At 43.9% G+C, this 14,227-nt stretch overlaps 1 protein-coding gene across 1 annotated transcript in view; it reads right to left on the bottom strand.

The window, feature by feature from the left end:
• The window catches only part of SPTBN1 (spectrin beta, non-erythrocytic 1), a 185,345-nt gene that overhangs the window by 119,394 nt on the left and 51,724 nt on the right, over positions 1 to 14,227 (bottom strand). The window contains exon 2 of the mRNA XM_040993465.1: positions 12,304 to 12,498. Within this exon, the coding sequence (XP_040849399.1) occupies positions 12,304 to 12,451 (148 nt within the window). The 5' untranslated portion in view covers positions 12,452 to 12,498. The remainder of the gene's footprint in view (positions 1 to 12,303; positions 12,499 to 14,227) is intronic.

Raw genomic sequence — 14,227 nt, forward strand, 5'->3', positions numbered from 1 at the left:
AATAATAGGGGGAAAAAGTCCCCAGTTAATTATAGGCAAAGTTCTTTAATCTAATTACATCCAGACTTACATGAGATGCTATTGAGAACATCCGAAGAAATATTACCCACTGTCAGGATCTTCAAGTTTGGTCATTGCTTGAGAGAGACTTGTACATCCATCTGAGCACACATGAAACTAACAACGCACAGAGAGCTTTGTGCACAAGAACAAGGGCCAAAGAACATGAACTCCAAACCCAAGAGGGCTTCAGCAGGGTGCTGGGGGCTTTATAATGGAGATTGTGGAGAAAGCTTGGGCTTCCTACAGACTTGCTGATCCAATCAGTAATTCGCAAGGCGACTGGGGGCTCGGATCTGACAAAAGGTCCAGTACCTCCCTGACTTCAGTCCATATGTTTTTTAAGACTCCAAGACACACAATCCTGTGACTAATAAGGCAATTTAGTATTACTATTTTTAAAGATTTATTTACTTTTCATAGAAAGGCAGCTTTTCAGAGAGAAAGAAATACACAGAGAAAGATCTTCCATTCATTGGTTCACTCTCCAAGTGGCCACCAAAGTAAATAAACAAATAAATAAATAAATAACAAAAGCCAGAGCTGAGCCAATCCAAAGCCAAGAGCCAGGAGCTTCTTCTGGGCTTGCTATGTGGGTTCAGGGTTCCAAGGAAATAAGGCAATTTCACAGCCATAAGTTATCTACAAAGTCTGCAAAATCTTTCAGGACAAACTTGTAGTAATCTCAACCAATTACATGCTCCCATCACTACACAACTATATCACTGTCTCTGGAGTTTCGGGTATTTAAGGGCTTGCACAAACAGAGCTAAAAATGTGTAACTCAGCAAATTCCCTGGAAGGCTAGCGAAACAATTCAGAAGAGATTGAAACTGCAGAAAATGTGTTTATTAACCAGCAGATAAAGAGGGTAACATTCAGGTTTTCACAAAGTAGCACAATAATATGTTCCTACAATACTGTGTCATTCACTAACTGCTTATATATGAGAGTTCATATGTTTAAAAAAAAAGTTCAAAAACATATTTTCTAAAAGTTCATGGAAATTTTATCTTTTTTTGAAAAGTTACATTTATTTACTTTAAAGACAGTGTTCCAGGGGTTGGGAAACACACAGAGAATCCCAGTTTCCACATTGGAAAATCACCAGTCCAAATAACGTAGGTACCAACTGAACTGCCTCTAAAAGCATACTGTTAAATCTTAAACGTTCATCTTTTCTTTAAAGATTATTCCTTTTTCTTTCCTAAAGAAAATACTTAGAGTGAACATCCCCTTGCCATTTTGTAAAATCTCTGTATCAAGAACACCAACCTGCCAGAAAGATGTGTCCTGCACACTGTCAGGTGCTGTCCCCTTGCCAACTCCTCCCGCTCCTCTGAGGAACAGCACCGTGCGTTTCAGGGCCAGCTGCTCTGCCATCCTCCACACCCCACATCAGAGGTCCAGGCACAGCCAACCTGACCAAAGCTTAGTCAACCACAGAACCCCTCCAAAAATAAACAAGCAAGCAAGCAAGCAAGCAAGCAAGCAAGCACTCCAACCTTCCAACTGTAACTAAAGAAATAGACAGTATGGCGAGAAAAATCCCAGGAGCAGATGGTAGCCATGTTCCTTGCCATCTGGAAGACCACCCATGGGACAAAGCAGAAGCCTTTTCACAGGAGGGAGTAAAATTGAGACTGGGGGATGGAAAGCCTTAGTTTCCATTGCTCTGGGAGCCCATATACACTTTGCCCTTTCCTCAGACTGCCCGTCTGGCTCTCGTCTTCATCAAGCACCGTATCCCAAAGCTCATCCCAAACGTCCTGACATCAAGTGCTTTCTTTGGCCATGTCAAGGCTCTGCTGCATGAGACATGCCAACTAAAGCCGGCAGTGCCAGATGTGTGCTCTGAGTTGCACATGGGTGGGACCAGTATGCTTCATAATATGGATTCTTGACCTTCACCAACGCTTGAGGAGCCCGCTTCTCAAAGAAGCCATTTTTAAGTATGTAGCTAGCCATGACCTGTATAAAAAGAGAGAGTGTGATCTCCATACCCCATCTAGCAGAAATCCGTACCACAGAAAAACAGGCCGTTAAGTCATTTAGCAACGAGGACAAGGGTGGAGTTGCAACTGGAGTATACCAAAGTGATGCGTAGGCTGAGTTATGAATAGCAGACACTGTCATTTAGCGGACGGCTCTGATGGACGAGGCACACAGGATGCCTCCTGCTCTACAACAGCCACAGCCAATGGATTTCTAGGGCTCACTTCCCTCAATCATAGCAATAACCCTTCTCCACTCCTGCCCCAACCCTACCACTTCAGTTATAAGAACTCAAGATGAATCTCTGTTCCCTACAATCAAATGAACTAACCCAAAATAACATTGAACGCCAAATCCTTTACACAGAAGCCAATCAGTAGACACAGACCGGATGCATGGGCCCCTGGTCCTTCAGAAAGCACCTCCCTTGGATTAACTGCTAATGTGCTCATGTTGAAACCACTACATATTTATAGCCAAATAACCAAAATCACCTTACTTAAATGACTTGGTATCAAAAGTCAAAATCTAACAAAATTAGCATCTACCCAGAATTAATTTTCCTCAAAATTAGGCTAAGTTGAATGGTATCATTGAAATGGTACCCAAAAGCTTAAGTAATTGATGTACATTGTTAACTCTTAAAATGACATTTTAGTTTGCTTCAATCATGTAACATGTTTTAAGTACACAGGACTCTATAAATGCCTGGTATATAAATTAAATTTCTTTTATTCATCTTCCTAGGACATTTGCTCACTGACTCACTTTGGTTAAAACATTGGCAAAGGACCTGGACTTTATAAATGAACTTGATAAAGGCAGCAGACATGGCCATGTGAGACAACACAAACCACCAGCAGGTCTTTCTATGATTTCAGCAGGATAAACGAAAAGCTCCTTGGTCTACAGTCTTTTCAGATACCTACGCACAACACACCTGCCTTCCGTTCTCTGGCAACCATCAAATAAAAACTGTCGCATTACAGTGTGGGTAGCTTTTACATAGGTTTTCCACTCTTTTTTTTAAGATTTACTTATTTTTTTTTTATTGGAAAGTCAGATATACATAGAGGAGGAGAGACAGAGAGGAAGATCTTCCATCTGCTGATCCACTCCCCGAGTGGCCACAATGACTAGAACTAAGCTGATCCAAAGCCAGGAGCCAGGAGGTTCTCCTGGGTCTCCCATGTGGGTGCAGTGTTCCAAGGCTTTGGGCCATCCTCAACTACTTTCCCAGGCCACAAGCAGGGAGCTGGATGGGAAGCGGGGTCTGCCAGGACACGAATCAACACCCATATGGGATCTGGGTGCATGCAAGGTGAGGATTTAGCCACTAGGCTATCGCAATGTGTCCTCCACTTTTTCTGACTAATCTTATTGATACAACTTACATTACAGAGCACAGGGGAAAATTCAGTCATGCAGAGACAAATGAATGAATGCTATGCTAAGCAAAGGGAGCCAGACATAAAGGGCCATCCATTATACAATGCTGCTTAAGAAAATGTCCTGAAGAACCATTCTACAGCATCAGCAGATCCATCAGCCGAAGCCAGAGAACCAGAAGTGGAGGGAAGGTGGGAAGTGGTTGCCAAGGTGAAGGGGATTTCTCTTTGGACTGACGAAAATTGTTACGAGTTTACAGTGGGGGTCAGAAGAATTGGATGTACAGTAGTGAGGAGCAAGGGGTTTGAGGAACAGGAAGAAGTTAGAGGAAACTACACCCCCACCAAAAGAAGAGGTCTTGGCAATTCAATGGCCAGAAAACTACTGCGGCCATCCGTAAACAAAAGAGAGTACATGTAATGTTCTACGTGGATGTTCTTTCACGGACCTGCAGCTTACAGAAACGCACTTTCAAGTTCAGATGTCAGACAATGGCGGTGCACTTACTATATGCTAGGGAGCAGGCTTCCCTCACAAATAATCCTCAACAAGGCACAATTTAGACAAACAGCCTCCAAAGTGGATGAGGAAAATAATGGATAGCTTTTAAATCCCTGTTAATCTTGACTGTAAAAACCCAATTCATCAGGCGGGCAGCCTTCTCTTTGCTGTGGGACATAAAAGTGTCAAGCCTGAGCACAGTGGGAGCTGGGTGAAGAAGAAAAGTCCTGGCTTGACCTGCATGGGGGAGTGCAGCCAGAGATGGCACAGCACCCCAGCAGACACCGCTGCCAGTGGGAGGGTCCCCCAGGAACCTGCAGCCTCACCTCTTGAGCTCTGTGCAGCTAGCATCAGGCTCCCATACCCAGCTTCCTCTCTCCAAGCCCCATGCCTCACACCTTGCCTCTTCAAACATCTCGCCGATTTCTTCTCTTTGTGTCTAAACCACGCCAGAGCCAACTGCCCACACTGAATGCTTCCCTGGAACCTGGCATACATTACAGATGTTTTTATCTTTACTGATTAGATGTATTTTAGATCTCCACATTTGTAACAGCAAGCTGCTCTGTTCGCTAGACGGAAGTGACACATCTATGTGTTTATTCATGCTGGTGGCACAAGGGTGTTGACTGAGGAATGAGTCTTCTTCCAGAAAGGTTCTGAGCAAAGCCATAGCATGCCAGTTGGTTGTGAAGGAACACAAACCCAAGTATCTAAGCCACCTAGTGAAAAATATTCACCGCTATATACAGAAAACAGAAAAGATATGCCTAAGAATCTTACAGTTTTGCCCAATCGCCAAGAACACGGGGAATTGGAGTGCCTTCGCAGACCGAGAACCCTGAGGTCACCCACCCCCGTTTGGATCTACAAAATGGGATGGAAGAAGCCCAAATCCTTCCTTGCAGCATCCAAGGTCATCGGAACAACAGCCAGGAGCCCTGAGCAGTCCACAGAAACAGAAGAACAATAAACTTCCTTCGGGACTAGGGAGAGGAGCTTTCTCTGGTCCTTACTTAGTTCCAACTTTGGATCCCCACCCTCTCTTGCAATAACCAATCAGGGTCGCTCCGAACGCCCCCTGCCCGCAAAAGAAAGCAAACAAACATAAAAATTAGAATAGATGAACAACAAGGAAAGCTTAGAACCAGACAGGAAACAGCGCGGATCCACTTATACCTTACTAGGTAGGACACAAAGATTAGTTATCCCTCACTAGGGTATTGAAGATTTCTCTGCACACCCCTCCTAAAACTGTTCTGCACCTAAACTGTTGACAAAAGCCTTGTTAGAGTTATAAGCCAGTTTAGACTATCCTAAAATCTGCCAAGTTAGGCAAAATTATGCTTCAACACTATAAATTGCTAAATATTAAAATAAAAATAGACATGAGACAGCTGAATAATACCCTATAACCATTTTAAGGTGTATAGCAGCAGGTTCTGCATATAAACTAAAATTGAAATGTCAATGAAGTAGTCACAGGACATGGTTAAGAACTTGCATTTTTTTTAACATATTGATTACTCAATACCATGTCAATTAATTCCATAATGTTGTAAATTGTTGTTGATGTCGTGTTGGGGCTTTTAATTGATCAGGATGATATTCTGCCAGTTCTATCTTCAGACTAGAGATGGTCTCCCCAAGAAACCATTGAATTTATCTGGACAATAAGATGCTGCACTCTATGTTTGGTATATTTATGCAAAGAAAGAATCTTCACTTAAGTTGAACTGTAATACTGCAACATGGTGGAGGAATCCACCAGGAAAGGGTACGGGGAGGGGTTGGGGGAATCTCAGAGCCTATGATTAATTAATGCAACATAATTAATAAAAAAAATTCTTATAGTTTTGAGGCCTGGCACAATAGTGTAATGGTTAAGGTCCTTGCATTGAACGCACCGAGATCCCATATGGATGCCAGTTCTAATCCTGGCAGCTCCACTTCCCATGCAGCTCCCTGATTGTGGCCTAGGAAAGCAGTCAAGGATGGCCCAAGGCCTTGGGACTGTGAACCCATGTGGCAGACCCAGAAAGAAATTCCTGGCTCCTGGCTTTGGATCAGAGCAGCACCGGCAGTTGTGGCCACTTGGTGAGTGAATCATCCTCTCTGTCTCTCCTCCGCTCTGTACATCTGCCTTTCCAATAAAAAAATAAATAAATCTTTAAAAAAAAAAAATCTTACAGTTTTAAAAGAGATTTCTTCCATACATGTACAAGCCCATCAATTTGGGATAAAGTAAAACATCTAACTATTACTTTAATGATAACTTGAGATGATAAATCAGCTCCAATTCTCACTGGATAAAATTGAGTTTCTCCTGAGCAAACCCTGGGCCTCAACTTTTTTTTTTTTTTAATCTACAACTGCATCATTTTTCAGGATATACTTTTCTAGTAGCCCACTAATTTTAATTCACATTTCAGTGCTAATTAAGGGCCACAGCAAGTTTCTGCCCTCCTAGACAAGATAAATTATAAGGCACGGACAATAAAGGGGCCAATGGGAGAGACAGCAATCACTTCCACTGTGAGGCAGATCCATCCAGACGGGGCTGGTAATGAGGCCAGAGATCACCAGAAGAAAGTGCTCCTCCCGCAGGCCACAGCATCATACTCGGCTCGGACAGAACATTAAGGCTTCTCAGGTGTCAAGATACCAGAACATGAAAAGAGAGTTCTTCAGCTCTGATCTTCTTACTGGAGGAAAGGTCAGACTACCATTTTAAAGAGAGAGAAAAAAGTTGACTTTTCACTTCAGTGGGAATACTTAAAAAAAAAAAAAAACCACCCAAGATGTAAAATTAATTGTGAACACTTAGGCTATGTCCTAGGAAAGTTTTTCTCTAAGTGTGGTTTACATTTGAACCACATGGACTCAGACAGGGGTGGGGTGGGGGAAGCCCTGGAATGTGCATTTTACACAAAACCGCCACTGAAGCACCTGCGCTTGAGCACAGTGTTGGAACAGTTCCCTTGGTACGTTTTGAGGTGTTCATCCAAGACAGGACAGTACAGACACTGGTGGAGGATTTCTCTGCTACCATACTGCATCTACTTCATAAAAGTTGGCTTTGGAATGTCAAAAAAGAGAAGCGTTTATCTGTAAATAACTGCTCAACTGATAAATTACTCCTCCTAAGAATTTACATTCACACATAGTCAACCACATATTGCTTCACAAACAGAACCACACCAAATGCTACGTAGATATGTAAAAACTCACACCTCTTCTGCAAGTTCTATAACATTTCAGTCAAGGAGCCAGTGCCATGGCATAGTGATTAGGCCACCACTTGCAGTGCCAACATCTCACATCAGAGCACCAGTTCACATCCCCAACACTCTGCTTCTGATCCATCAGAAGATGGCTCAAATATACACGGGCTCCTGCCACCCAGCTAGGGGACATGGAGAGAATTCCCAGCTTCTGGCTATGGCCTGGCTCACGGTGATTGCTGTGTGGGCATTTGAGGAGCGAGCTAGTGGATGGAAGATATGTCTCTGTCAGTCTCTCTCTGTTGCTCTGTCTTTAAAATACACAGCAAAATAAACATTTTTTTAAAAAGTTCTAGCCAATAAAAAGTGTCTGCAGAAAGGCAAAGGTACCTGGACTGCACCGTCCAAACCAGCAGCCACTGGCCACAGGGGACCACGGATCCCAAGATAGCCGGGGAGTATTGCACTGAGATGTGCTTCAATGTACTTCAGAGAGTTAGAGCAGAAAATATCATTGATAACATTTTTTAATTATTTATTTTTATTGGAAAGGAAGATTTATACAGAGAAGGAGAGGCAGAAAAATCTTCCATTCATTGGTTCACTCCCAAAGTGGCCACAACAGCCAGAGATGAGCTAATCTGAAGTCAGGAGCCAGAAGCCTCTTCCAGGTCTCCCACGTGGGTGCAGGGTCCCAAGGCTTTAGGCTATCCTTAACTGTTTTCCCAAGCCATGAGCAGGGAGCTGGATGGGAAGTGGAGCAGCCGGGACATGAACTTGTGCCCAAATGGGATCCTGGTGCATGTATCATGCCAGGCCCTAATAACATTATTATATTGACTACATGTTAACACAGTATTTTGGATATGTTAACCACAATCTTTCTCGCGACATTTTAAAATCACATGTAGGGATAGAGGCTGGCACAACTACTCAGTTGGCTAATCCTTATCTTGCAAGCACTGGCATCCTCTATGGGCACCAGTTCGTGGCTCTTCCACTTCCCATCCATCTCCGTACCTGTGGCCTGAAAAAGCAGTAAAGGACGTCCCACGGCCTTGGAACCCTGCAGCCACGTGGGAGACCCAAGGAAGATTCTGACTCCTGGTTTCAGATCAGCTCATCTCCGGCTGTTGTGGGCATTTGGGCAGTGAACCAATAGATTAAGGATATTTCTCTCCATAAATCTGATCTGTCTTTCTAATCAAAATAAATAAATCGTAAAACACACACACAAAAGAAGAGGTATTTTTCTCAGCAGCCATATAGCTGGTGTTGAGTCCAACTCCAGCATCCTAATAATCACACTCAATGGGAGAGCAGTGATGGTTCAAATCACCCATGAGAAAGGCTGGATTGTGCTTCCAGCTCCTGGTTTCAGCCTGGGCCATCCAGCCTGTGCACTCAACCAGGAGATAGAACTAGTACTCTCTCCGTCCCTTGGTTTCTTCTTTTCTTTCAAATATATGCATATGTGTAAGATGTTTTCATGCTTTTTTTCTATTTATGAAATAGTTCAGATTTTATTTTAAGAAGAAACAGAAACGTTGCTCAGAAATATGCCCTATTTTGATGGCTATATTCCATTTATTCTTTACTACTTTTAAGTAGTGCTGATACACAGAGATTAATTCTGGTTATTTTTATAATTTCTTCACAAAAATTCATGGCCCATTTTAATTTAATATCATTAATTTAATCCAAAGACTCCTTCTCTACCTCCTTTGTGTTGATTCTATACAAAAGCCACAATTGCAAACACACTGGTTAAAAAGAAAATATTTGCTTTTGACATTTCTTTAAGAGTCAAGTTCTATGTTTGCTTTTAAATAAAATGTTAGTCTCCAAAATGTTGAGCTTACTTTGAATCCTTGCATGTACTACAATTCAGAGGTGATCCGATGAGAGGTCAGGATTGTGGGCACGCATCATGGGATTTAAGAAATAATTGACAGAATGGCACAAAAACCACTCCATAGTGCACTGCCTCTAGGGTCAGTTGGCATGACATGACCTGGACTACTCAACAGGACTGACCAGTGCCCTCCTCCTCCTTCTTAAATGCCAATAAAAGGGCCTTGGCAAGCAGGAAGAATCATCCAGCACATTTCCACATGCCTGGTACAACGGCTCAATAGCTAAATCCTCATCTTGCAAGTGCTAGGATCCCATATGGACACTGGTTCATGCCTCAGCTTCTCTACTTCCCATCCAGCTCCCTGCTTGTGGTCTGGGAAAGCAGCAGAGGATGGCCCAAAGCCTCGAGACCCTGCATCCACGTAGGAGACCTGAATAAGCTTCTGGCTCCTGGCTTTGGAATGGGTCATCTCTGGCAGCTGTGGCCAGTTGGGGAGTACACAGATCTTTCTCTTTTTCTCTCCATAAATATGATCTGTCTTTCCAATAAAAAAATAAATCTTTTCTAAAAAAACCCCCACATTTCCATTCCACATCAGCTATTCATAAAATAAAGATATATATTTCAAAGAGAATATAAAATGCAAAGCATCTCAGCTTTTATGCTGATTACAAGTCACTCACTATGATGACATTCTGCACACATAAATCAAAACTTTTAGTGTGTGGCAGTGAGTCAGTATTAGTTCTAATTATTTGCTTAAAATGTATATAAGCTAGAGGCCCGTGCCATGGTGTAACTAATAAAATTGCCACCTAAGGCACCGGCATCCCATATGAGCTCTGGTTGAGTTCCAGCTGCTCCATTTCCAATCTAGTTCCTGCTAATGCACCTGGGAAAGTTACAGAAGGTGGCCCAAGTGCTTTGGCCGCTGCTCCCACATGGGAGACTTAAGAAGCTACACGCTTCTTGCTTTGGACTGGCCCAGCTGCAGCCACTGCGGCCATGTGGGGAGTAAACCAGCAGATAGAAGACCTCTCTGTCTCCCCAACTCCCCGTAACTCTTTAAAATAACAACAATAATAAAAAGCAGATCTTTTAAATAAACATATGTAAGTCTTAAATTTTTGTAAGGTAAAGAGAAGATTCCTTTACTCAACTACCTTTTATGCAGTTGATGGCAGATGATCTTTTTTCTCAACTTTGAGAAAATCCTGCTATTTCCCTTTGTGCCATATATGAAAGCAGGAGCACACAGTTCCCGTGCTTTGCCTTGGTCTTCAGCCTGATGGATCACCCAGGAGTCCTTGGACAAGCTGTTTTCTCCCGCTGCGTCTCTGTCTCCTCACTTACACAATGTACATGATAAGCAGCTCTCTCTTGCGGTTGGTAGGGGACTGTCACATACGCTTTGCATTTAGAATAGTACTGGGCACAGAGACAGCACTTCTGGTAACTACAGGAAACCAGGAGCCCCAGATAAGCACCCTGGCAAAGTAAGTACAAAGGACAGACGCTAAGGGAAACAGGGAAGTAGGGCTCTCCTCTGAACCTGCAGGAAAGAGCAGGTACAAAGAGCAAGAAACCACTTTGCAGTTTACAGGTAAATCTGTACTTAAGAAGGAGGTAACACGTGCTAGCCTGAAAATAGCAAGTGAAAGACTCTAACCAAAGGTAACTGGCCACCACTGGCACAGCAGGCTGGAAGCGCAGACGGAGACTCAGGAAAAAGAGGAAGGCGTTAAGGTATAATCTGTGTATAGCACAAGCCAGAACCACAATTTCCATAAGCTTCCGCTTTAATGAATGAGCTAGAAAATATCAAGTCCCAATTCTAGAAGGGCTATTAGACTCATCATTCATACAGGCACATTCAAGAAAGAGCTTTAAATCACTGGTACTCAAGAGACAGATTATCCTAAAGTGGCTGAATAATTTTCCTATAGCGTTTAGTTGGCTGCATCTCCAGCATTCATTCCTCTTCATCCTTCCTATCATATTCCAAATTTTCTGGCCAAGCTGTCTGCGTGGGATCCACAAAGCTGTGCCTCAGGGGTTCATCTTGTTTACATGAAGTCCATCAGCACACCCCAACCTCCAACCCCAGCAATGATCAATCAGGCCAGCAGGGCTAATCCTGGGAGCTTGGAGAGTGCATGCGCTCTGTTCCACTGGACAGCAGGAAGGCCCAGGAGGCCTAGCAGGAGGATGGCTGCCAGCCTGCTTGGGAAGCAAGCCTGGCATGCAAATAAGGCCACAGAAAGACAAAGGGCTTGATCCCACCATGCGCGTCCAGGCACAGGTCTTACTTGAAGCCTGCATTTGATTCCTATGTGACCAGAAAATCATCTGCCCTTGAAACCACTTTGGTTTCCTTCTGTTGAAAATCAAGAGACCTTTGAATGATGAATGCTTTATAAAGTGTTCCATGATAAAGATAACAAGCATTATCGCTGTTCACAATTAACTGTGAACCTACCTCTATGAGCCAGGACTTCGATTTACTTATCAGAATTAAGGATATCATGAAATGTCCTAAGATTGCCTTTCCCATGTGGTAGAATTTCCTATGAAATCTCAAAACGTAGATGCAGGATCCAGAATACACTATACTTGACTCTTGGTTCACACACTTTGTGAGACCTGCTCCACGTAACAGAGCCTTCTTGGTTCTCAGGAGAACTCTAAGATAACACGCTGCCCACCCCCACCAGGGCCATGCAGCAGCTGGAGGCAGTGTGCTCTAAGTAGGTGATGGCAACAGGGAATTAGAAAACACAGAATGAAGATGTATTTCCACGAAGGCTAATGAGTCAAGGGCAAACTTACCTTTAAACAACCTTACAGGTGATCTTAGCAGAGTAGGCTACTGCTTTTCGGATTTTGCATACGACACTCACCAACACTGGTACAGGTCAGTTATTATGTGAGAAGCATTAAGTACATGGGTGAGTTTGTCTATTTTGATATTAAGATAAAAGTACACTTTGACAGTATAAAATGCAATGTGTCAAAACAGAAAAACTATGAGTGAGGGCAGCTCTATCTGAATGGCTATGGAAATCACTCTGCGCTCTGGATTATTTTGGCCCATGAGCTTCACTTCTTCAAATATGAAACTGACTTCCTGATGGAGCAGTCAGCTTGCTGTCTTGGGCATGTGTAAGCAGAGGGGGGACAATCCTCAAATAAGGCAGCCATGAGGGCAGGCTGGATGACCTGTAAGGGGCCTGCATGCACCCCGGACCTCTGTGTTGGGCTGTGAAGGGCACTTACCGGCCAGAGCCTTAATGCGGGATCGCTCAAAGAGACGTGCGGAACTGTTCTCATTGTCCCAGTCATCCACGTCCCAGCGGTTGTTGACGTCGCTGTACTGCTGCTGGATCTCAATGTTGTCGTAGTCTGTGGCTACCGTGGTGGTCATCTTGAAATGCCTCAGCTGCTCCTCCACATCAGCTCCTTCTTAGAGTTCTGGGAGCAACAAAAGGAAACACACATTTAGATTTCCACAGTATCTAGCATGCCTAAAAGCCTACCAGGAGAGGGGTGGTGCTGCGGCACGGATGCTTAAGCTGCCATCAGTGACACTGGCATCCCATTCCAGAGGGCTGCTTCAAGTCCCAGCTGCTCTGCTTCCAATCCAGCTCCTTGCTAACGCACCTGGAAGGGCAGATGACAGACCCTGCTGCTGCCCATGTGAGAGATCTACATGAAGGCTCCTGAGGCTTTGGTTGGCCCAGCATCAGCCTCTGCAGTCATTTGGGGAGTGAGCCATCCGATGGAAGGCAAAAGCCTCTACCTCAGATGCTCTCTGCCTTTCAAATAATATATATGTGTAAAGGTAATAGCACAGCAGGCTGGAGCAAAGAAGGGTTCAATGTGGCTGGAGTCTGGTGGCACGGAGAGAAAACAAGACAAGGCAGGGGAGGGAGGGCAACCCAGAGCAGGAAGGGCTCTAAGAACCTCTGTAGTCATACATAGAAACAAGTCATGGAAAGCTACCACAGGATTTGATGTCCCACTGTTACATGAAGAAACAAGACTGTAGGAAGCACAGACAGAAGCAGGCCAGCTGGGGGGCTGCCTCAGAGGTGGTGGTGGTCCAGGGCAGTGGGATGGGCATGATGGAAATGTGAATGTGCTACCTAGTAAAAGACTGGCCAGCCCTGGGCATGGGGGAACTGCTGGCCCGAGCCAGGTGCTCTACTTGACTTCTGCCAAAGTGGTTAAATTCCTGCATATTTTACATTTCACCACAGGGACTCAGGCTCAGTCAGGCATCCTAAGCTGTTAAGCTATGTCAACTGAAAACAGAAGAGGGTAAGGAATGATGACCCCTATTAGTGTTAGGGAGATATTGCCAGGGGAAAAGATACCATTACATTTACTCTATTTTGCATCTGGATGTTTCTTTTCCAAAAGTCCCATTTGATGTGTATCAAGAACGTGCACATGGACCTGAGGCAGCAGGCCTCAGCACTAGAGCTGTGCACCAATACACCAATACAGGCCACCACCTGGCGATGTGGAACCACTTCCGTAGTGTGCTTTCAGGGTAACTTTTCACAAGTTCCAGTATATAACTGCTCAGCTCCAAGTCACATGCAACCAGGTTTCAAGGCACCCAAATTAAGCTGAAACAAATGAACTGCACTTTAAATAGAACAGTAATTGGTGGCAGAGTGTGCAACTCCCCCGCCCCCTTGCCACTGGCTGTTTTCTCACAAGCTGCTGCTGACAGAGCCTGCACATTCCCGAGGGGGAAGGTGCCGTGGCCACGTCGTAGCTGAGTCACCACAACCAGAACTCCATCACCGTCTTCACCTCATGCACACAGAAAAATCCTGGGTCGGAGTAAGATTCCTTCTGGGAAGACCCAATCAATCCCAAACCTACAGATGTACTGGTATATTAATTTTAGTACCTATATGTCATGTACTTATAGGATTCCATAGACAAACATGAAAGATTAGAAACCTAATCCAGCATTGGAGAATAATGCTCTTAAAAAAAAAAAAAAGAAAATGAATACCGCTATGCACATCTGACCTTGAAGATGGCTCATTTTCAAGGTTATATCAATATTAAAGACTTTCATAAAATTCAGCCTTGAAGGGCGGTTACATCTCTAGAAGAAAAAACAGCTACTGATCCTAAACTCTACATATAGTAAGTACAATTTAATCCAACCCAATACAGC

Source organism: Ochotona curzoniae, unplaced genomic scaffold (assembly GCF_017591425.1).
Source record: "Ochotona curzoniae isolate NIBS_2020 unplaced genomic scaffold, NIBS_Ocur_1.0 contig_883, whole genome shotgun sequence".
NCBI lineage: Eukaryota > Metazoa > Chordata > Mammalia > Lagomorpha > Ochotonidae > Ochotona > Ochotona curzoniae.